Raw genomic sequence first — 25,073 nt, forward strand, 5'->3', positions numbered from 1 at the left:
TTTTGCAAGCAGCAGATACACATAAGCACCACAATATATATATTTTGTTATTTTTAACTCTTCACTTTTTACATTATTTCAACCCATTCCCCCCCCGTTCTATTGGCAGGTTTCCCTGATGAAACACTGTAGGCATGACCACACAACCATTTATTCAATCTTTTATTAATCACTTTAAACAGAACCTTAGAAACATACAAATTACTTATTAAAAGCTTTTAAACTTACACTTATACACTCACGGTACATTAGCCACTTTGTATACAGTACATGGATGCAGCAGCTGTTCGTTTAAATCCTTTTCTCCTTCACTGAGCTCCAGATATTTAAAGGACTAGAAACAGCAGAGACTACCAATTTAAGCACCATTCTTATCAAAAGACATCCTATTTCACATTTTTCTAGTTTTAAACTAAAAAAACCTGGAATAATGGCTTACTAAATGCACCAACTACACCCACACCACCATGTTTCTTCTGTATAAAAATGTCTTTGCCAAGAGAGGTGACTTAAAATATGGCATCATGATGAAACTCAACATATAACACAGAATACATTTCATCAGATCCTTGGTTGACTTTTTGATGAAACTGAAAAAAACTGCTAGCTTGAATATGGTATCACAGAAAATGTATATAAAAAGGACCAATTTATGTAAAGTTGTCCTATCTGCTGCTGTGGACCGAATAAGCAAAACATTTGACAAAAACAATTATTCTTTTTAGGAGCTGGCAACTTAGAGCAGTACAATAGGCACAATGCAACACTGTCGGGTAGGAAAGATGTTAAAAGATCTTTAATCCTACATCTCTGGCACACATTCTTTACTAGAACTTCAACCTTTTTAGCAATCCAAGACCACCAGTATGCATCCTTTTGCATACAACACCTTGATGTGAGTATAAATGAGACTGCATGTGTCATGGGAACTGAAAAGATGCTTCTTTTTTTAACAAGTGTACCCCAACACATGTTGCATTAATAACGGGTTGATCTGAACTTCTTCACCATTTCTTTCAAGTTTTAACAGAATCCTTGTGTAACATATGAAATGCAAACATCTAGAAGGCAGAATTTTAGTTGTGCCTCTATGCTGATCTCGTATTTAAAGAGCAACAGATTCGATGCATGTAGAAAATTATATTTTAGGCACAGCTCATCCACAGCTGCCATGTAGATTAGTTCTTAATATCAGAACTTTTTTTTCTTTAAATGGCGGCATATTGTTCTCAGTAGTTTCCCAGTATCGATACAAAAAAATGTGTGCGTGTTCAGTCAAAACACTCAAGAATGCCAGCAAAACTGTGTTTGTTTAGGCTCAAGTTTCAGCAGTTTGTGTATCACATTCCCAGTGAGGCTTTGAGCAAAGACGCCATATCTTCTGGTATGGTCCCCTCACCACCTAAAGAAGACACGATTTTTTATATTTCTCTCATTGCATATCATTCAGATGGTTAGGACAAAAACTCAAGTCCCCAGGTTCAAACACTGTGTGCCCAGAACAGACAGATTGGTCACTGCCCTTAAGCTTTGGACATATAGCCTGTGAATCTACGCCAACCCAAGTGAGTACCTGGAAGTTGCTCAACCTCTTCTCTGATCCACATTCTTCATACATATTTGTATTTTATCTATCAAATGTTTAATATGTTTATACATATTGTAATGTCACTATTATTTCTATTTATAAGTGAACAGTTATTTCTGTAAGCACAACAGTCATTGCAGGTCTGCGTGACCTGGTACAAGGTCCCACTTTCGAGAACTACTATGAAATGATTATCCCAGAAATGTTTAGGACCAGTTACAGTTTAAAGAAATCTGGCCAGACTGTAATTTAAGGACATCTTTTTTTGTTTGTAGCAAAGCAGTGCTGGAAACTGTTGAGCCCATTCCTTACTTGCTGCCATTCATTTGTTAAGTCTGTTATGTTTGTGCTATAGCTTTGACCCAAATGGCAAATCATTACTGCTTTTTGTTGTCATTTGGATAATTAAGGTAACATACCAAATTCAAATCTATAAAAAAAAGATTGATATTGTGAGCAGATGTATGTGAGCACATCTCCTTACCGTCAGCAGCGGTCATGTCCTGCTCCAGCTTCAGTTTTTTCTGGCTAAGCTGCAGCATGATGGCCTCTATGCTGTCCTTACTGATCAGCTTAGTCACCTGTACAGTCCTGAAAACCACCAGGTATATTAGTCATCCAGCCAATCAAAAGATGAAGCACTGCTCGGCAAAGGAACATTTTACCTGAGGTGGTACTGTGTTTTCAAAGAATAGTTAATGCATTAGTCTGAGATTTCTTCAGAATCTGCATGCATGTAGCAGAAGGTTTTTCAGTCAAATTGCTGACACGTAAGGGGGAATCATATAACTAGACCTCATCAGCTAACTCATCTCTCTCAATTCAATCTTACTTTGTCTGGCCTACACGGTGACATCTGTCCTCTGCCTGTTTGTCATTGTAGGGATTGCAGTCGATGTCATGTAGGATGACAACATTAGCGGATGTGAGGTTGATGCCGAGGCCACCAGCACGTGTTGACAACAGGAACACAAATATGGCAGGATCCGTGTTGAACTCATCAATCAACCCAATCCTGCAGGATAAAGAAACATTTTCATTAACGAGAGAATCAAATATGAGGTAGACTTACTGACTCAGCTGAAGGTTAATCGTTAACTACACATATGAATAGGATTGTGTTCCAGATTTCTACTGTAAAACACTGACCTGTCGGCTATGGGTGTGGATCCATCCAGTCTGACAAAACGATGCTTAAGATGTCGCATCAGCACCTCGATAATATCCAGCATCATGGTGAACTGACTGAATAATACCACTCGATCACCCTGTAAGATAGCAGAAACGTTTTGTTAAATGAGAAAATGTTTATGTGCATCAGCACTCTTCCTGCATGTACCACAGACATGGTCCTGCACATGTTGTATTAACCTTATTTTTATGTGAGGCCAGCAGCTTTTTGAGGTGGTGAAATTTCCCTGAGTCAAGCAGGAGATGGTTTTCAAGCTGGTAAGTGCCGATGGAGGAGTACTGCTTGCACAGCAGATGTAGCTCAAAGTCTGACATCACTTCCATGTCCTCCTGGATCAGAGCAGCATCTGCATCGAGGTGAGTTGGCTCCTGTGGGGGGAGAAAAAGACAGTTTTCTTCAGAAGTGGTACGAAAGGAGGGGTAAAAGGACAGACAATGGAATAAGAAACACACAAAACAAAAAAACATGGATGCCAAACACAGCAGAAAAGACACCCCGGCCGTAGGACCCACCTTGAGCATGAGTTTGCTCATTGCTTTGAGCTTTTCTGTGGTGTAGTATTGTCTATGAAGCAGAGGGTGGTTGGCCATTTTCCTCAATTGCATCATCACATTACACAACTCGCGCTCTGCAGAGAAAAACGCATGAGGAAAATTAACCATACATGTATTTCTGTTATCTGAACAAAATACCCTAACACTGGGATGTTCAACAGGTAGCAGTGAATCAGGCGTACTCTCTCCTATGTTGGACGACTTGAGTGTTTTGAAGAGGGTCTGGTAGAGAGCCTGCTGTTTCTCACTCATTGGGCAGGACTCGATCTTCTCCTCCTTTGCTGGCAGCTGTTTGAGAACCTGAAACAAAAGAAAGGCCATTACATATTTACAATATTTACCCAGGGTTTGAACTACAACTACTCATGTGACCATCACTTAGCAAATAGAGATGTCCTACAAAATCTATGTTTGCACTCTGGCAAATGCTAAAGTGTGTTTAAGAATATTGATTTTTGCCTAACAGAAGGAATCAGCAGCTTAATTGGATTCTACTCTACCCATGGCTAACATAGCTGGATGTTATGCTCATTTATTTGCCTACATTTTATAGCAGGTTTCAGTACAAAAAAACGGACATTTTAAAAAATGCATTTGTTTTACACAATACACATCTGTAGCTTTAACTCACCTCGCTCTTGACTCTTCGGAGGATAAAAGGTTTCATGATGAGTTTAGCCTGAGATATACGGTTCCTTTCAAAGCGGCTCTGCTCCTCATGGGATTTCTGAAACAAATCAGAAAACATTGATTACTTTGGTTGTTGGAATTACATTTTTCTGGTCTGGTTTAGTTCAACATAAGCTGCTGCATTTTAAAGTTTGATTGGAAAAGGGGACTCAAAAACAGCAGAGGGCTGGGAGTGAAGATGTCCAAGTGAAGATTAGTTGTTTATTACAGCTTGTTGCTTCATCAGGTACCGGTGTTGCTTTACTCTGAGCAGTGTTTCAGCATTTAAAGCTGTCACACCATGTTTTTTCCAAATGGTGTGCATCCAGTTTTTTGTGGTCATTCAGCTTCAAACGGAACAGCGTATTCACACAAACACTCACCATTGAAAACATTTTGGAGAGCTGGTTAGTTGAGCTGGAGAACAAAGAGGGCATGATGAAGTTCAGAAGAGACATGAGCTCTAAGAGGTTGTTCTGTAGAGGAGTTCCAGTCAGCAGCAAGCGATGCTCTGCCTACACGGAGAGAGAGGGAGTAAGAGACAACACTGATGTGCAATATTTTGGACGGACCGGCAAATCTGATGACAGATGTTTGATTTTGATGGTTGCGTAAAACATTTTAAACTATACTAATACAAACATTAATAGCCATAAGGTGGCGGTAGCGAAGAGAGTTCATGTTCTTCAGCATGTGACCTTCATCAAACACTGCATACTTCAGACGCAGCTTACGGAACAGACCGCGGTCGCTATCGTTTCCTATGGCCATGTTGTATCTGTAAAACAAATCAAACAAGCAATATCGAATAAGACAGTGTTGTGTTATGTTGAGGTGAAAGAGAAAACTTCTTTCCACCACCAGCACTGAAATCTGTCAAATATAATTGAGAAAGTATGTGCATTTGCTCACGTGGTCACGATGACATTGCATTCAGTTGTGTCATCGAGGAGTTCGTGTCTGAGGTAGCGGCGGTCCTCTACAGATCCTGCGGAAACATTTGCACACTGCTCAAATTTGTGAGAAGATCCTGACTAAGATCGAGTACAAGCCCGTGTTCTATAACAGCAGTACTGCATAAAAAACGATGCTTGATCACAATAAACACGGTTCCCACATATGAATTGTGATGTTCATGGAAAACCATAGAAGAGATTTCAATGCGAAAATATGAGAGAGGAGTCATACCACAATAGACTAGAACTTTAAGGCTTGGACACCACAGCTTCAGCTCTCTGACCCAGTTATCTGCAACACAGAGGAAAGGAAATGAGCATCAATGAAAAATTATGATTTAAAAAAAAAAGGTAGAATTCAATGGCAAAATCAAGCAATACGTTTACACCAAAGCAGCAAACGAGTTGACAAGTGTATTTCTTCCTGACAAAAGGTCCTCTTCCACAACAATTAAAAACAGCTCTGCCTAACAGTATAATCTAAGAGTATGTTGTTGTTGTTGTATTACAAAATATCCTGCAAGGTAACAAAGTGCTTAAGATCATTACCCAGTGTGGAGGCCGGCACAGTGATGAGGTGAGGACCCACTATTCCCATCTGGTATAGCTGGGCCAGAAATGCTATAGCCTGGATAGTTTTCCCCAAACCCTGAGCGAAGGAGAGAGTGAAAGAGAACCAGAGACAGAAAGACAGTCAGTCAGACAACAAACACATACAGTGGGGCAAAAAAGTATTTAGTCAGCCACCAATTGTGCAAGTTCTCCCATTCAAAAAGATGAGAGAGGCCTGTAATTTTCATCATAGGTACACTTCAACTATGAGAGACAGAATGGGGGAAACAATCCAGGAAATCACATTGTAGGATTTTTAATGAATTAATTGGTAAATTCCTCGGTAAAATAAGTATTTGGTCACCTACAAACAAGCAAGATTTCTGGCTCTCACAGACCTGTAACTTCTTCTTTAAGAGGCTCCTCTGTCCTCCACTCGTTACCTGTATTAATGGCACCTTTTTGAACTCGTTATCAGTATAAAAGACACCTGTCCACAACCTCAAACAGTCATACTCCAAACTCCACTATGGCCAAGACCAAAGAGCTGTCAAAGGAGACCAGAGACAAAATTGTAGACCTGCACCAGGCTGGGAAAACTGAATCTGCAATAGGTAAGCAGCTTGGAGTGAAGAAATCAACTGTGGGAGCAATTATTAGAAAATGGAAGACATACAAGACCACTGCTAATCTCCCTCGATCTGGGGCTCCACGCAAGATCTCACCCTGTGGGGTCAAAATGATCACAAGAACGGTGAGCAAAAATCCCAGAACCACACGGGGGGACCTAGTGAATGACCTGCAGAGAGCTGGGACCAAAGTAACAGAGGCTACCATCAGTAACACACTACGCCGCCAGGGACTGAAATCCTGCAGTTCCAGACGTGTCCCCCTGCTTAAGCCAGTACATGTCCAGGCCCGTCTGAAGTTTGCTAGACGGCATTTGGATGATCCAGAAGAGGATTGGGAGAATGTCATATGGTCAGATGAAACCAAAATAGAACTTTTTGGTAAAAACTCAACTCGTCGTGTTTGGAGGAGAAAGAATGCAGAGTTGCATCCAAAGAACACCATACCTACTGTGAAGCATGGGGGTGGAAACATCATGCTTTGGGGCTGTTTTTCTACAAAGGGACCAGGACGACTGATCCGTGTAAAGGAAAGAATGAATGGGGCCATGTATCGTGAGATTTTGAGTGAAAACCTCCTTCCGTCAGCAAGGGCACTGAAGATGAAGCGTGGCTGGGTCTTTCAGCATGACAATGATCCCAAACACACCGCCAGGGCAACGAAGGAGTGGCTTCGTAAGAAGCATTTCAAGGTCCTGGAGTGGCCTAGCCAGTCTCCAGATCTCAACCCCATAGAAAATCTTTGGAGGGAGTTGAAAGTCCGTGTTGCCCAGCGACAGCCCCAAAACATCACTGCTTTAGAGGAGATCTGCATGGAGGAATGGGCCAAAATACCAGCAACAGTGTGTGAAAACCTTGTGAAGACTTACAGAAAACGTTTGACCTCTGTCATTGCCAACAAAGGGTATATAACAAAGTATTGAGATGAACTTTTCTTATTGACCAAATACTTATTTTCCACAATAATTTGAAAACAAATTCTTTAAAAATCCTACAATGTGATTTCCTGGATTTGTTTTCTCATTTTGTCTCTCATAGTTGAGGTATACCTGTCATAAAACATGGGAGAACTTGCACAATTGGTGGCTGAGTAAATACTTTTTTGCCCCACTGTAGATAAGGAGGTAAAGAAAGAGCCAGGTGGACATACAAAAAATATATTTGAACATCTGCGTTTCAGATCCCACGAGCAGCAAAAACCTTGACAGATGTCAACACTTCCATATAAATAAAGGTTCTTACTCTTTAACCGCCTTAGGACTGAAACAACGGGTTGACTGTCTGCTGCATGTTCTCTCTCTTTCATTTCTACACTTTGACTGTGTTTTCATCTGCAGGATGGCTATATATGCAGACAAAACACTATTTGATAGCGGCACAGTTACATGCATTGAGTGGTGAAACGCTGTAGTGCTCGCTGTGCTGCTGGCTTATAAAATGTTTACATTTAAAATGTCTTTGAATTTGATCAACATCTCATGAAGGCTGGATGTCTTACCATTTCATCAGCGAGGATCCCACTCAGTGTGTGCTCATGCAGAAGCAGCATCCACTTTAGACCAATCAGCTGATAGGGTTTGAGCTGGTTACTGAAAGATAAACGGTAACTGACTGAATACAAGAAATGGATACCATAATAATAATAAAAGACATACTGTACGTCATCCTTAAGTCCTAATGCATCTTTTATGTAGACACATATTAAAAGATGTTACCCTTGTAATATCAGCAGGGTTTTGTCTAAACTGGGTAACAGGGAGATTTAGGGAACATAATGAGAAAAAGAAATGCACCTATCTGTCTCATGTTTCCATCCTACTTTACACACATATATGCCGAATGAGAGTGGAGCAGCTCCAAACCATGGCGGGTACATGCAAATGAATTGTGTTTTTAGTTTATGCGCATTTACTCACTTGCTGTTGAGTAGGCTGGGCTGTTTCATGGCCGCTGTGCCCCTCTCCATTACCTCAGTGACCCGATCGACCATTTTTGAGGAAATGGTCTGACATTTGGACATCAGCCCCAGGACAACCTTCCGCTCTTTTAAGACAGCTTTGCAGCCTATCAGTAAGGTCTCTGATAGTCCATTGGACTTATTGAAGACATCAACCTGAACAGGAAAAAGCAAACTGTCGTAACTCACACAATGTCTAACAACACAATCTTTTGGTAAGACCAGTCCTTAAATGCCCTGACAGTGGAGAATCCCTGACCCTTATAAAGGCCAAAGAATTTATAAAAAAGGTGCCAACAACACAACGTTATTGTTAAGTTTGACTTATAAAGACAATAAATAGGGCTGTCAGAGTTAACGCGTTACTAATGCAATTTCCTTTCAACGGCACTCGCTTTTTTTAACAATATACAATATGTTAATAGTAAATACGCATTGTTTATTTATTATAAACATAATGTATAATTTATTATAAATCAGCCATATAAATAGTAATTATTTTGTCCACTCACAAAAACACGTAAAATGTCTCTTTAAAAAAGGGACATTTAGAATAGATTTTTAAAAATTGCAAATGATTTGCGATTAGTCGCAAGGACAATCATGCCATTAAATATTTTAAATCAATTGACAGCCCTAATATTTATACGACTCAATGTTTGGAAAATGAAAAAACTAAATCTAATAAAAGAGAGCAGGGCAAAAAGATGTGTAATGAGCTGAATATTTGTTCAGCTATTCCATACATTGTGTGAATGTCTTGTCTCTACAAGACCGTGGAGTAGTGCATTCACTAAGTACAAAGAGGGAAGGAACATGTCACAAAGTATTTTTCCAGCTATTTCGATTGAAGATTTGAGTCTATGACCGACTGTAGTTCTTTGTTTTCACAACTTTTCCCATTGAAAACTTTAGCGAACCGTTAAATATGAAAAAAGAATCAGCGGCGTGTCAATTTGATGTTTCTTGCATTATTCATTCAGAAACACACAAACATTCTCTCACCAGACTTTGCCAGCCCTCAAAGGGCCTCAGATCCAAAATCTTCTGGGCCTTTTTAACAGAGCAGCCAGAGATAAGCGACAGCTCATCGATCGTTGCATCCTGGAAGAACTTGAGCATCTCTTTCTTCAGATCCGTCATGCCACCTCTACAATCCAGCTCATCATCGGAGTCCTCAAACTCACTGCTAACGGCTTCCTCTTCATCGTCATTTTCACCCTCAGAACTGACATGTTCATCTGAGGCAAGAACCTTCCTCTTTCTCTCTGCTGCCTGCTTCTTAGCTATACTGGTCCCACTTGCAAATCTGGACAGCATCTGAGCGGTAGAGACAGAGGAGGATGGCTTCAGCGATGAAGAGGTAGCGGTTTTCTTGACAGAGCATGATGAAGAAACCGAGTCAGGAATTTTTATAAGTGTGGAAGTGCTTCTTATTTCACTCAGGCCTACACTGCTGTCAGAATCTGAATCCTCACTGTCTTTTGTAATGTCTGTATCTCCTTTACTGTCCTCCTCTGATTTACATGTCATGTCGTCTTCGGAGTCTTTTCCATCTCTTTTACTGCCTCGGTGATCTTTGTGTGACCTAGAATTTCTGTGGCCCTTGCTCAACTTTTGTTTGCCCTTCGATTTCCTGGATTTCTTTTCTTCTGAGTCAGGAGAGCTGAAACTGGTATCATCTGACAATAGAAATAAAGAAAACAGTCTTAGCCTGAACCTGTATCAGGATGACTTACGACATGACACCTTAAGAGTACACATTTACACAAGGCCAGTGTCAATATGGCTTGATTCAGACGCCGTTTTGTCCGTACCAGGGTCTGAGAACATCTGTAGAACCTGCAGAGCATCCTCTACATTCCAGTCGTGTTCCTGCAGGACCATCCGCAGCTCCTACGACAAAACAGACATCAGCAAGTGACAAATGTAAAACAGAAGATCTACGGTTTCCAAAATCAGCCTTGCAGAATCTAGTTTCTTTTTTTCATCGTTGTCTGGCATGTACAAACATTTTTGTATTCTTTTTTTCGGGCCACCAGTTGTTTTATTGTAGAGACAGGCTTGAAATCGGGAGACAGAGAGGATGACAGACGGCAAAAGCCCCAGTACAAGGGCTGCCAGCTCTACCAACTGAGCCATATGGCAGCCCACACACCCAAAGTTTCCCTGTCATCATCAAAGTCTGAACAGTTTGAGAGGGGGAATCAGGTTGGACTGAACCTGTAATCAACACTGCAGACAAACTAAGATGGGATCTGACCAGCAATAACGCCAAATTGTGCCAGTCACGTAAAGTGTGTGGGGGGGCCCTACCTCAGCTCACAAAATGTGTTCTCAGTCATATAAACCGCAAAAAGGACTACTGCCTCTGTGATAGTTCTTGTTACAGTAAATTTACTCAGGAGCACATATTGCAATGGTAACACACAGACTCATAAGCAGAAAAAATAACAGTGTCGCTGTCACTGTTGGTAATGAATGCTTTACAGACAGTCTTTGAGTTCTCACCTCCTTGTCCTGTTCAGGAAACTTTTTCTGTAGTCTTCTGACCATGGCTTCCTTCTTCTCCCAGCTTGGCTCTTTGCCTTCCTCCTCTTCTTCATCAGAAGCCTTTTTTGGTTTACATACAAGAAAGAAGGAATAAAATACACTGTTAAAATCCTCAGCCTTAACCCATGACTAATATTACAATATTTATTTGGAACATACCAGTAAAATAATTACACGCCACATCTACAAGTCATCTATATCTGCAAAGGTTTGCCTGTTAACATATTTCATATATTTTAAAACCCTCTTTGACACGAAGCGCAACAGAGCAAAAGTTCTGTTTCTCTGCAGTGTATGATGACACGTATTATTGTGTAGATCGTTTTAAACTATGAAGTTATCTTTCTTTATCTTACCTCCAATGGCCTGTTCTTCTTGCTGGGTTGAATCTCACCACTGTCCTGAGAACTGCAGGATCCATCCTGCTTTCTCTTCCTGCTTTGGTCTTGGGTTGAGAAAATAAAAACAGCGAGTGCTCTCAAAAGTATCAAACTGGATGAGAAAAGTAGCAAGCTAGGCAGGGTTTTTGTTTCTGTGTGATTTTACTGCGTGTTACTGGTTCTGAGCAAGCGTCAAATATAAATGAATATTTAATCAACTTTAAAACTTCCACTGATGGCTTTTCTCCAACTGGAACTCAACGTTCTTCATGCTACAACACCTCACAGGAATTAAGCATAAACTATTGTCCTAGTAAAAAATAAATTATTTACCTTCTTTATCACCAAATCTTAAAATGCATTCAGCTGCAGCCCCATCCAATGTGCTTGTGTTCTTAATTGCCTGAAAATGTTACAGAATAATGTGATTTTAACAGAGACAAATCAGAAAATATAAAGGGATTATGCTTTATGAACCGTGTCCATGTTATAGCTGGTCGTTACATAAATGAAATACTCTATGATTCTTAAACATTAAGATTAAATCAGTGTACATTTAAATCAATCAAGATAGGCTTGACAGCAAGTAAGACCACAATGAGATCCTGCAAATGGGCTTGTCTTTCAGGGTCAAACTAATGTGTTCAATGCTGTCAAATTGAGAAGGCTCAATCTCGACTCACCTCCAGTACCTGCGTTCTTGTCAACTGAGGAAACATCTCCAGTAATCTGTCAGTTTTCTCCTGCGCTTCATAGTCCTCGTCATCCGTGTGATCTGATGCCACATTTTTTGATGACTTTCCAACAGGATTTCTATAGAAGACAACAAAACAGTAAACCACAAAGAATCAGAATGAATGTGAACAAAGTCATTTTTAGTTTACACTTACTTGAACTTCCGAGCTAATAGTGTTTTGTTTTTTGTTTCCGAAAGGAGCTCATCCTCCTCTAGGTCAATTGTAAGGACTTCCTCAAAAACCACTCCTCGGGCATCAGACTTTGTTTGGGCTTTGACAGGTTTCATCTTTGCTGTAAGGCAAAAATATTAAAACAAGTTAGCTGATGCATTCACAGCAGGAGGGCACACTACTAACTGTTAGCAAAAGGTATTCAGCTATTTCGTTTTTTTATGGCACAGGTCACTGTTTTCCTGCAGGTCTCTCATTCAAATTAGTGTTCATCATGATATCTGGATACTGTAGAATGTAGACTACATTTCACTGTTATTTCAGGGTGGCTTTTGTTGGACGATAACAACGGGGAGAGGGATTCCTGACAATTATGTCAGAACCTCAGTTAGGGTTGGGGATGTTGTATCATATACTACATTCTGCAATACCCACACACCACTCCCTTTCGAAACAACTTGAACGACATGTGGGTGATACATTGAAATTTGAAATATCATCAATACATTGCAATTAAAATACATTACATCAGAAACAACAACTGAGTAGTGAATGCATTTTATAGGACGTCTACCCCACTGTGGGAGAGAGTCACTTTGACCAGCAAAAGGCTGCATGATTATAAATATCATCTTATGTGAACTACTGCTAACGATAGCATCCATGACACATCTGGCTAATAGCATAGTAACCTAGCTTTTATATCAGCTAGCTATCGTTACCTGGCTTGTTCTCCTTCTCAGACTCGGGACTTTTGGACCCTCTATCCTCTTCGTTGTCGTTTGTCGTCTTCTTATCATAACGAAAACGCTCTAAGTTGAACATGTTAACAGACTGGTGCGTGTCTGACAGCGGCAGCCCTTTGTCTCCTTCAAGTCAGTAGTATTTTCTCTGTCCTGTCGCATGAAGCACAATGTTCCAGTTAGCCAATAAGACAACCTAGCTAACAAGCGTCGGGTGTTAGCAAAGCAGCCAGGGCGGCAGTCATAGAAACACGGCAATTTTGAGCTGTGTCACTTCCCTGTTTTAACTGTAACAGTTTAAAATAGATGGAATTATAACACACTGATTTATTTCGTTTTTTCCTAGGTCCTTTCTTGTATCTCGACTAGAGCCGGTTTCCCGCGAACTCCAGCGGCCCTGGAGGATGCTATGCCGGCTCCGCTGATTGGTCAGAGAAGGGTTGGGCGGAAACTGACGGATGGCTCAAGATTGGACACTGTGGCCTACTTCCGTTTTTGTGCACATACTGTTTTTCTGGCTCAAAGGTGACGAGCAATGCATTTTTAGCTTGTATTCTCCCCCTAGTTTTATGTGATTAATGTAGTGTAATCTAAAATAGACGGTATTATGGTGTCATTGTGAGCAGTTTTGTAAACGGTTAATTCCACAGTGGTTTTAAGAGTAGGGGGGGAACTATCTTGACAGTCGCTTCACCATCGTTTCATCTCCAGTGCTGATCTATGTTGTTGACACAGCACTGTGAAGACAGGTCTGACTATTATTTTATATTATTTAAAAGTGATGTAGTTATAACATGTAAACATACATTAGGCCAAAGAGAGCTTGTAGGGCTGAATTTACCCTAAATTAGCCACATTATTTGTATGCAGCATTAGAAAGTAACTCAAATACATTTATTCAAAAGGCATACCGAAGAACAATTGTAAGGTAGGCTTTGCTGTAAACTTAAACATTTCTGTTAAGTTTTACTTTGTGATGCGTCCTTACTCCAGGTATTACGGTAACACGTAATATGTGCGGTCACTACACGGTGCCTGCTAGTTGTATCTGTTCAGTCACCTGTGATTATACAGTGGTATGCAAAAGTTTGGGCACCCCTTAGGAAAACCACTGCATCAGTTTGTCACTTGCTGAGCTTTTGAAGCAGCAACTTCATTTTAACATATGTTATACCTTATGGTAACAGAAACATCTCAGTAGTGAAATAACTTTTATTGGTCAAACAGAAACATGTTTATGTGCATTCAAACAAAAATAGGCATGTGCATAAATTTGGGCACCCCTAAGAAATAATTCCATTAATATTTAGTATTGCCTCCTTTTGCTGCAATAACGGCCTGTAGACGCCTCCTGTAGCCACAGACAAGTCCCTTAAGCCTGGCAGGTGGTATTTTGGCCCATTCTTCCACACAAAACGTCTCCAGTTCAGTCAGGTTTCTTGGCCTCCGTGCATGGACAGCCTTCTTCAAATAAATCCATACATTTTCAATGATGTTAAGGTCTGGGGACTGGGATGGCCATTCCAGAACATTGTACCTGTGCTTCTGCATGAATTCCTTGGTGGATTTTGATCGGTGCTTAGGATCATTGTCCTGCTGAAAAATCCAACCCCGGCGTAGCTTCAACTTTGTGACTGACTCTAGAACATTCTTGTCAAGAATCTCCTGGTACTGTAAGGAATTCATGTGGCCCTCAACTTTAACAAGTTTTCCAGTACCTGTGCTAGCCACACAGCCCCATAACATGATAGATCCTCCACCAAATTTTACAGTGGGCAACAAGTTCTTTTCATTGAATGCAGTGTGTTTTTTTCGCCATGCATACCTGTTCATGTTATGACCAAATAACTCAATCTTGGTCTCATCTGACCACAGTATTTTGTTCCAAAATGCTTCTGGCTTGTCCAGATGTGCTTTTGCATACCTCATGCGACTCTTCTTGTGATTAACACTCAGGAAAGGCTTTTTGCACATCACCCTTCCAATGAGCTCTTCCTGGTGCAAAGTACGCTGGATTGTGGAACGGTGAACAACTACACCATCAGCAGCCAGATGTTGTTGTAGTTCTCTGGAGGTGGTCTGTGGCTTCTCTGTGACCATTTTCACCATCCTTCGCCTGTGCCTTTCCCCTATTTTTGTCGGCCTACCACATCTTTCCTTCACACGGACTGTTCCTGTGGCCTTCCATTTCACAACTACGTTTCTGACTGTGGAGACAGACAGTTTAAACCTGTCAGATAATTTTTTGTACCCTTCTCCTAATTTATAATGTTGGATTATCTTAGCTTTCAGGTCAGTGGAGAGTTGTTTTGAGGTCCCCATCTTGCCACTCCCTAAGAAAGAACCTAGGCCAGGCACAGCCAGCTATTACCTATGTTAAATAGCCTTTTTCATGATTGGTTCCACCTGTCTTTGTAATTGAAGGTCTAATGAGCTAATCAAAGCAATTTTGTGCAGCAACCTGTCAGCTATAAATCCGTACAGGTGTTGAAATGAATGCTATTTATAAGGGTGCCCAAACTTTTGCACATCCCATTTTTTGCATTTTATTTTATTATAATAAAACTATGTAATGCTACCCTAAGAATTTTGGTCTGGAAAACACTAAAACGTCTACATCTTTGTAGGAAAACAAATGTTGTTGCTGTGATCTTCTATTATAAAGGAAAAGCAAATTGTCATGAAATCTCAGAGGGGTGCCCAAACTTTTGCATACCACTGTAAGTGCGTGAGACACGAGGGATGTAGTCGCAGGACTGTGTCAGACTGTATTCCTAAAATAAATATGCCTGGATGAAGGCTAATGAAAAAGGAATGACTCTTTGCTTAACCTCCACTAACGTGAGTGAAAGGAAGACTGCCCCTCCATGCTCAACAATGTCCATTTACTGATACTTCTACTCCACTACATTAACTGTTATAAACCCTGTTTTACTCCACTACACATAGCTTGGATAACATTAGTTGCTAGGCTTTTCAGATAAAGATTAATTGATGCATTATTATAGATAAAAACGTTATTGATCCCTGGGATGAAATAAAAAAAGCTACACACCAGTTTGGCTATAGCCTACGTCACATCTTTATACGTTTTGACATTGTAAGCGATGAAATAATGTTTCCATTTTGGATTGGGATGAACAATATTGTCGCAATATAAACTTCACCTTATTATTCTGAAATGTAATTATTTACTGTATGATTACATTGTGTTCTGGTTGTCCTATTTGTGTCGGACCTGATGATGTGTTGGAGTGTCTAAATGACTGGGATTTTAGCTAGTCTTTCAGCTATTCCAAGTTTTCTGCTGGAGATAAATATAATAATAGAAGGAAATCCAATAGCAATGTCTATATTATCTCATTCATTTGTCCAGTTTTTTCGTCATCCAGTTTGATACATTGTCAGTATTTTTGCAGCAAAAAGTTCTCTCACAGCAAGTTTTGACTTATACAACAAATCTTATACATTGACAATGGCTCTACTCCAACCATTTTGTCCTGCCAGTCAAGCGCTAGTGCACTCCTGACTGGATTGCAGCCAATATCAACATCATTATTTTCACCTATGTTTGACAAGTCAGTTTAATATTAGTTAAAATGTTATGTTTTTCAACCAAGTTGTTATACACAAGTTGTTATACACAAGTTGTCCACTAGATGCCACAATGAGAAACGTACCACGTTTTTAGAGACAGAAACTGTGATACATGTTCTGACCAAAGGGGGGTGGCAGATGAACATTCTCTGAGATGGGATAAGGGTCTGTGAGGACTTCTACCTGCAACAACTCGTGTGTGCTGGGTCCTTATCACATTGCGAGGCAGAGCAGCCTTCCTATAAGCAGTGGCGGCTGGTGAAAAAAAATCTTGGTGGGGCTAGTGTGCCAACAGATTTCCCTGCCTAATTTAGCATAAGCATTCAAATGAACAGTCGGAAAATGACTACAGTTCCACAATAATAATTTAATTTCACAGTTTCCAGCTTCACAGAAAAAGTAACAATTTACAGCTATATTAGACTTTATGCTATCAAATACTATACAATACAATCAAGGGATAAATGAACAACAAGGGTATGATTTCAGCTGAATCTATACAAATCAACAGTGAGTGAGTGAATGAGTGAGTGTGGGTTGAGAAGAGAGAATGAAACAGAACTTTCCTATTCAAATGTAACATATACAAAGAATTTAGAACCAAGTTATTTTCAAAATTTTTTACATAAACAGATTATTTTAATACCCTCTCTCAAGGAAAAATGCATTTACTTGGAGAAAACAGCATCAGTGCCATACAGTTGTCATTGCATGTCACAGCCTGAGAGAAACAACAAAGCATTCTCCACAACTATATTATAATTACATACTATAATATTATTACCTATTACATCGCCATCATCTCTCTTCGTCGTCGCACGTATTTTTTCCCCACGTAGCGTAGGACAGAGTCTGGGAGTCGCACTACGAAAAAAAACTATCGCTGGCTCCTTATGTAGCTACAGCAATCCTAAACCTTCACGCATTTTACGTAGCAGTTGGGGCTAAATTTCCAGCGCCCCACCGGCGTTAAATTTGGCGACATTGATAGGCCAATTATTCATAATTTCTCCCTAGCAACCATAACCGGATTGGCTGTTTAGCTGCCGGTCAGGGGCACTTTGCCGATCGCCCCATGAGAGAATGATACACTGTCTGTCAGTGGAAATTCACTGTTTAATGAGTGTTAGTTGGTGGAAATGTTGTTTAAATGATTTAAATTGCATGTAGGCACACACACTATTAAGTAAAACTGACATTGATTTAAAAAAAAATATGCAAAAAATATTTGTTCCCCTCAACAGCTGGTGGGGCAGAGCCCCAGCGCCCCCTATGGGCCAGCCGCCTCTGCCTATAAGGGCAAGAAAAGTTGATAAGAGAGAACATCGAATGTAGCATGAACAGAGAACAGAAAGTAAAATAATATGATTATTCAAAAACAAGAGCTATGTCAAATCCTCTTTAAACTGAAAAAGGCTTATTTAAACTGACTAAATGGCATTGACAAGGGAATTTATGAGACTAAAAATATTTACTGCAGTTTTTTTGTTCAATCAGAATCACTCAAAACGCCAGGTTCGTCTGGCTCACAGGTAACCTTGCTTTCCAGAGCTATGTAATAAGCTGTTATGTTCAAATGAATTCCTACAGTGTATTCTTAATGATAAAATACCTAAAAGGATGTGTTACTTTTCCTCAGAAGCCCAAATGGCAATTGTATCTCCTTTCATCGCTTTGTCCTGATTGTCAAAGTCAAAGGTAGATACCCTCCTACTTTACACACACACATACACACACACACACACACACACACACACACACACACACACACACACACACACACACACACACACACACACACACACACACACACACACACACACACAAACAAGTGAAGTCAACAGTCAACTTTATTGTCAATCTTTCAGTTTGTGTATACAGACAGATCGAAATACTGTTTCCCAATACCCCAAGGATTAAAAAATTCAAATATATACAGTATGTATATATATATATATATATATATATATATATATATATAAACACATACATAATCAACATAGACAAATACAGTATGCACACAATAATAAAATATTATTAATAAAACAACATAATATAATGCAAATAATATATCATACACAGACTATTTGCAATAGCCTCCTCTGATGTCCTAACCGATTTTTCTCTGATACCGTAAAACTCCCCCACTAATGTAGTTACACCTGTAGCCATTGCTCAGATACAGTGAATATATTATGATTAGGTTGGGTTTATGGTCAGATCACCACAGCGCCATCCTGCCGCCTTACTGTCGCCCCGTCATTGTCATGGAGACTGTGTGTGTGTGTGTGTGTGTGTGTGTGTGTGTGTGTGTGTGTGTGTGTGTGTGTGTGTGTGTGCGCTATACCCAGGGCACAAAAGGCAGACTGACACAGAGTCTGATAGGGGTCATGACCCGTCACAGCAGGAAGTGCAAACTGTGGCTCCGTGCCTTCTCCTGTCCTCCTGGTCATGGTTTTTGTGCATGTGTCTATGTGTGTGCGTATACATCTGCATTTGTATAGACATATCTTGTTGTTTATTTTCTTTTGTCGTGTTTTTTTGTCAGGGTTGTTCTATTTACTATGGTGGTGTCTATGTGTATGGGAAGGCACACAGACAAGCAGGCGCAAATGCAACAACACAGAAATATAAATCACCAGGCTGTCCCAATACCGAAGCTAGTCATTAGCATGTGCATCCGACACACACACACACACACACACACACACACACACACACACACACACACACACACACACACACACACACACACACACACACACACACACACACACACACACACACACACACACACACACACACACACACACACAGTGCTTGGTTTCAAGGGTGATGATATTGTGGATGTTTCAATGGATGTTTTGGCTAGAGGCGATAACTGAGATAATTGCCTGGAATCAATCAAGTGCAATTTTGAAGTAGTTGATGTGATGCTTTGCTGCTTTTGAAAACACATTTTTAATTCAATTTCAATATCCACATGAAACACACACACACACACACATACTGTATGTGTCAGTGCTTTTGATAAAACAACATTTAAACTATACTTATTGCATGAGATATGCAAACAGCTTTCACCTGCATATATTATGGGTTTATTATGTGTCCCCAACATTTTTTATAGTAACTGCCTGCATGTGACATGCGTGCATCACATCTCCATGTTTTTAGGGTTGACCCAATCGTGTTGTCCTAGCCGAATCGTCACAGAGTCTGTCACCACCCAGTCACCATGGCGCCCAAACTTGGCCGAGACCCGACGGCGGCAGGGAGCACCTTGTCACCGTGGTAACACGTCTGGGATGTAACCCTCCCACCCCCAAAAAATACAGAGAGAGAAAAACACACGATAGATAGATAGATAGATAGATAGATCAGAAGAATTTACAATAATTCTATTTTTGCTATATCTATAGTAAGCTAAGACATCATTAACCGAATTTGAACATTACAAGTTGAAAGTACTTACGATTATGCATCGTTCAACATGATGGAATACCAAATTTATAAGCAAGTACCATAGTACCTGTGTAGTTACAGTAATGCTGCTCGAGATTGTCTGGCATGTTTAGGAAACTTTACATATCTTACAATGCCTTTGATACTGGTATTTTACTAAACCTGCACAGAGACCAAAAATAGTTGGACATTACAGTATATAAACAAAATAGCATATTATTTTATATGTGTAAGTATTGGAACATACGTAGCATAAAGATGAGCAGTGCGTCAGGATCTGTGTGAGAAGTTTTAATTGATGTTGCTACACTTTGTTCTCCAGGGAAAACTTGTCACCAGTGCAATCTATTATAAATGACACAGTTCAGCAACTGATAATAATTATAGCAAAAACTCCTTTGGATAGCCCCAAAATGTGCACAATTCATGTTGAACTCATTACAAAACTCTCAAATCCTCCTCCATATCTGCAGTCTGATAACTTATTAAACAAATTTGACTTATTTGGCACTGATTCTGTTTAGTCATCACTCATGTAACTTCTCTTTCTCTGCAGGAGAAGAAAAACAGCAGCAGGGGAGAATTCCCATGTTGCTGGAGGTGATGTTGCGGAGACATGCCACCAATCACAGAGACACTGACTGATCCTGCTGGCTGCCTTACAGAACATCAGTCACACTGAGCTTTGTGAGGGCGGCATTCCTCCTTATTGTTCTGTTTAACTCCTTAATTAAATCATTTGAATACATTTTATATAATTTATGCATATGTTGATGTTGTACCCTGCTCATGGGTTTGTTTAATCATGAAAACATCCTAAACTGGGATTAATGATCACAGCTAAAGTGGCACGTATTTTTCACTTTTATTTTCCCTTATATTGCAAATCAAACTTAACTATATTGCTTTGATGATCAATATTATTTGTTTGACAGAACAACAGGTTTGAATTTGCATCAAGCGTGGTGTAGCTAAAAATGTTCCCTTTATTATACATTATTTTCTATGGCAGCAGAGATCAGTGGCTGCTTCCACTTTGTTGGGTGTGTCACATTATAACAGTGTTTTAATTAAACAGAAGGAGACGTGCAGAAAGACAGCAGCACAATGAGTGATCCCCAGGCTGCCTCACAGAACGTTGTTCCAACAGAGCTTTGTTGGAGCTGCATGCCTTTGCATTGTCCTCCTGTCTACCATTCTTTGAATCATATGATGCCAGTTATGTCTCTGTTGTTTAGACATATAATATTGTGAGCTATATTATTTATTATTCTTTTATCAATATCTTCAGTGGTTTGGAAACAAATACATTTAATTAACAGTGCGAAGCAATCCTATCTGGATTTCTTGGTGTGATCAAGCTCAAAATATGGACCACACATATTTTCACTCATGTTTCTTTAGCATTATTCCGTTGTGTTACTAAGGTTAAGTTTGGCATATATGAGATATAGCAACATTTTGATCCACCAATAACTTAACATATAAGAAGAGCAGAGAGGAGAATAGAGGAGGACAGGAGAGGATAGGTGAGGGGCTAGACTGGAAGAGAATGAAAAACTTGTTAAGCTTTTCTTTTAGCTGGCAGACTAGCTGAGACAACTGTGAGTGTGTGTGTGTGTTTTTGTGTTTGTGTGCTGGTGTCTTTATTCTGTAGACTGACAGCGAGGTTGAGACGCCTGAGATGGGAATGTCAGCACAGGATCAGCAACCCTGCTGGTGGACACCAGTTGGGGGTCTGTCTCCTCTGGGATCCAAATGTGTGTGTTTGATAAGGCGTGTTAAATTGTGTGTTTGTGTGTGTGTGTGTGTGTGTGTGTGTGTGTGTGTGTGTGTGTGTATACATATTTATGTGTGTACATCATAAATGTGAGTGTATTCATGAATGTTAGGGGCCAGTGTCTGGGCCTTTTTGGGGGGGAAGGGAGGTTAGTGTAGTGACAGCCTCAGCTGTGTTGAATTGTGGGAGAAAAAGAGCTGACGCGACGGGAGTTGATGTCTGACATGACCCCTCTCAGCGGGCACACCACAGGGAGCTGGGAGCTGCCGCTGACTGAGTGTGTTTGTGTGTCTGTGTGTGTATGTGGGAAAGTGAAGGAGAGCGATGGAATTAGAAAGGGAGCAACAAAAAAAGTAAACAGGAATCTTGACAGTTATGAAAATTAACTTTTCTTTTCATATCAAGAGTCACCCTCGCTCTGAAAATCCACCTTGGTGGGCATGAAATTCTGCTATGTAACCCAATCTTCTCTGGCCCTTACCTCCTTGACTCTCTCTCCATATCATATACCTGTTCTTGACCTTCTTAGTCTTTGTTGATGTGCCTGTGCTCCCTCCTTCCATCTTTTTCTCTTCTCCTCAGTCTCTGGTGAAAGTGTATTAAGGCTGGTTAAGTGACCTACAGATTAACTTTGCTTATTGTGGTACTTGCCGTTCTTCATCTCTCTTTGCATCATCCCTGTATTCTTCCTTTCCTTGATGTCTTCCACAGTCAACCAGACACACACACACACACACACACACACACACACACACACACACACACACACACACACATACACACACACACACACACACACACACACACACACACACACACACACACACAGAAACACACCTATGTTCCTTTCTATTCAATTCACTGTCTCTCCACACTGGGTCCACTGCTTTGCCATCAGTCTCTGATAAGTGCCCACAAAGCCCCCACTGTCTAGTGTGACCCTCTATTATTCCCCTAACCCCTCTCTCCCTCTCTACTTCGCTCTCCGTTCTGGAGCAGCCAAGCGTGAGGTAAAAAGGAGGGGCCATTTATCTTGTGCACACACCCCAACTTGTTTTACTTTTACCCCCTCGCTTTCTCTCCATTATTCTTTTTTTTCCCCACTCGATTGATACTTTTAAAACACTTTTGGTCGTTTGCTTTTCCGGTCCTCTCTCCTGTTTCTACTATCGTCTTATTTTCCTCTGCTTGCAAGTAGACCCTGCCCCTGTGCACTCACAATGGACGCTGATGCTTTTACGTGGCACAATGGGACAGATCTGAAAGGTTATCCAGCCCTTTGCACTGTATCCCCATGAACTCTTCTCCCTCCATTGATCCTTTGCTTTCTTCCCACTGCATCATACACCTGCCTCCCTTTCTATCCAACACCTAAATCCTTACATTCTAAAAGCATAATTGTTCCTATTATATTATTCCTAATAAAACTAAACCAGTTGTAACCTAGTTATTTCTGTACATCTGGAAATGCTCTTTTATCTCGCTTCATCACAAGTCTTTCCTTGTTTTCTCCCCCCTTTCAACCCTGGTCCACTCCTGTCAATCAGTAAGTTAGTCAGTCAGTCAGTCTGCCAACCATCACTCTAAAAGTCTGAGTAGTACTAATGGGTCTTGTTAGACACTTAAATACTAGGTATGAATAGGATAACCCTAATGGTGCTTGTTTGCCACTCCACTGCTCTGCCTTATCCTCCCATGGCTTTATCGTGGCTGATCAGTGTACCTGGAGATAAGTCTCTGTGTGAGAGAGCAGTATCCTCTTCCTTAAGCTTTTATCAGTCCTGATCAGTGCACCCAGAGTTCTCTGTTATGGACCCCGTCTGAGAAGGTCATGTTTTCATTCGCCCCAACCGGCTCGCTGACCGATAAGACAATTTGTCAGGTGGAAATGAGAGAGGCCTTCGTGGTCGTCTAGGGGAAGACAGATGGAGAAAGGAGATCAGGAGGTGGAGACAGGAAAAAAGTAACATGAAGTGAAATGAGGTAGGCCTATAGCAGAGAGAAAGGTAATGTTTTAATCGCTGCCAACAAGAAATATTGATGTCAACAGATAAGGCCATGTTTTTTGATCTTTTCAAACTAAAAACAAAAGTGTGAGGAATGGACTGGTGTGTTTGTTTGCTTTAAATTATAACCTTTGGCATGCCAGGCTAGCTAATTCACATAACCCATATTGCGGGAGTTACTTCCAGGGCAAGTGTTAGCATATAATTAACCAATACTTTGATGATGTAGGGCTCCAGGTTAGGTTGGAAAAAGCCATTCTTAGCACTGCTTATTTGAAGTGAAGGTTCACTGGAGTTACTTGTTAAACTCTGTCCGTATCTATCCTGACTTGTTGTTCCTTTTATAAAAGTGAAACAGACAGAAGGACATACATATAAACATTTGGGAACGTCAAATCTACATTAAATGGTTCCACTGGGAGATTATAACCGCAAATGGAACGCAATATTTATTTGTCAAAGTGGTACTACTTACGAAGGAGTTGAAGATGGGAACTTTCTGCAGGACTGGGACAGTATTTCACTCTGAACTGTTATGGGCCTCTTTTCTTTGCAGAATGGTGCTTGTTGCTAGCAGACAAGAGGAAAAACGTATAACCTAACTTGATTAGTGCAGCATAGGCAAAATGAGGTTGCCTTTAAACACAGATGTGTTGAACAGTCATTTGTTGCAAAACAACGACAATAAAATAACTAGGTACATCCTCATTCTTTCTGATGATTTGTAGCGAAACCAATATGTGCAAAAAAGTGTTACTTTTCGAGGGGATACTTCTGGACATTCTCATCAGTATTCAATCCCTCATCCTCAGGCTTCCCACTTCGGCCCTCACTAATCCAATCACCTCCTCTGCAGACTCACACAAAGCCTCCAATAGTCCTGCCACGGCCCTTAATCGACATGTTATTGCCCACAATCACATTTAGAGCACTAAGGCAAATCTGCACAGATGCGATTGTGTCGGTTGCTAATCCAATAAAACCTGGCTCACTTCTCCGTTACTCGGCATCTTTCATCTTCAAAAACAAGGTGACAGTGTTTTAATTTTCATTCTCCAGGAACTCTCCATCAATTTATTTTACAATATGTGGTGGAGTTTATGGAGCGAGACACGTATAGGTGCCTTTTATTGTGCAAGCTTTCATTTCTCTCCTGTGGGAAAATGAAGAGCAGAGTTTTTGGCTTAGATTTGATTAAAACAGGAGATTTCTGTTATTGTTGAGGCACTGTGTATTGGATCTTACTGGTAAGCTTTGTTCGAGCCTGGCGGTTCAGTGCTGATAATTTAGGTTAGATAATTAATGTTGGTCAGTAAGGTCAGTGTAAATTAAATGTTTTTCAGAAGGTAAAGATCCTGCTGCTCTGTTGTGGTGGGAAAGATAACCAACCGTTAAACCCTAGAGGAAGGAAACCGGTCAACAAACACAGTGAAGGATATTACAATTATTTTGAATATTTTGAGCTTTAGAAAATCTTAGCAAAAAAACGATGATTTCCTTTTTTAATATGAAAGACAGTAAAAAGTGTTAACCAGTTTCTGGTC

General features: G+C 40.4%; 1 protein-coding gene across 1 annotated transcript; it reads right to left on the reverse strand.

Moving 5' to 3' along the window:
* Positions 1-149: 149 nt before the first annotated feature.
* Positions 150-13,110, reverse strand: smarcad1a (SWI/SNF-related, matrix-associated actin-dependent regulator of chromatin, subfamily a, containing DEAD/H box 1 a). The gene is made up of 23 exons (XM_063897694.1): positions 12,661-13,110; positions 11,921-12,059; positions 11,714-11,843; positions 11,364-11,433; positions 11,007-11,095; positions 10,609-10,710; positions 9,915-9,993; positions 9,103-9,779; positions 8,057-8,253; positions 7,639-7,729; positions 5,509-5,608; positions 5,192-5,251; positions 4,916-4,991; positions 4,646-4,781; positions 4,387-4,518; positions 3,966-4,061; positions 3,517-3,634; positions 3,293-3,408; positions 2,960-3,148; positions 2,738-2,856; positions 2,421-2,603; positions 2,073-2,179; positions 150-1,402 (listed from the first exon to the last, which is right to left on the reverse strand). Exons 1-23 carry the CDS (start codon positions 12,761-12,763, stop codon positions 1,341-1,343), a joined length of 3,171 nt encoding a protein of 1,056 aa, XP_063753764.1. The 5' UTR covers positions 12,764-13,110; the 3' UTR covers positions 150-1,340.
* Between the last annotated feature and the right edge of the window lie 11,963 nt (positions 13,111-25,073).

This window comes from Eleginops maclovinus, chromosome 12, assembly GCF_036324505.1.
Source record: "Eleginops maclovinus isolate JMC-PN-2008 ecotype Puerto Natales chromosome 12, JC_Emac_rtc_rv5, whole genome shotgun sequence".
NCBI classification, from domain to species: Eukaryota; Metazoa; Chordata; class Actinopteri; order Perciformes; family Eleginopidae; genus Eleginops; species Eleginops maclovinus.

Bases quoted from the DNA above. Each gene is read 5' to 3' on its own strand.
- smarcad1a (XM_063897694.1), bottom strand. From the start codon at position 12,763: ATGTTCAACTTAGAGCGTTTTCGTTATGATAAGAAGACGACAAACGAC. The intron at 5,252-5,508 runs GTAATGATCTTA...TCTGTGTTGCAG, and splicing joins TGTGCCGGCCTCCACACTGG to ATAACTGGGTCAGAGAGCTG. The intron at 2,180-2,420 runs GTAAGATTGAAT...GGTGGTTTTCAG, and splicing joins CACCGTGTAGGCCAGACAAA to GACTGTACAGGTGACTAAGC.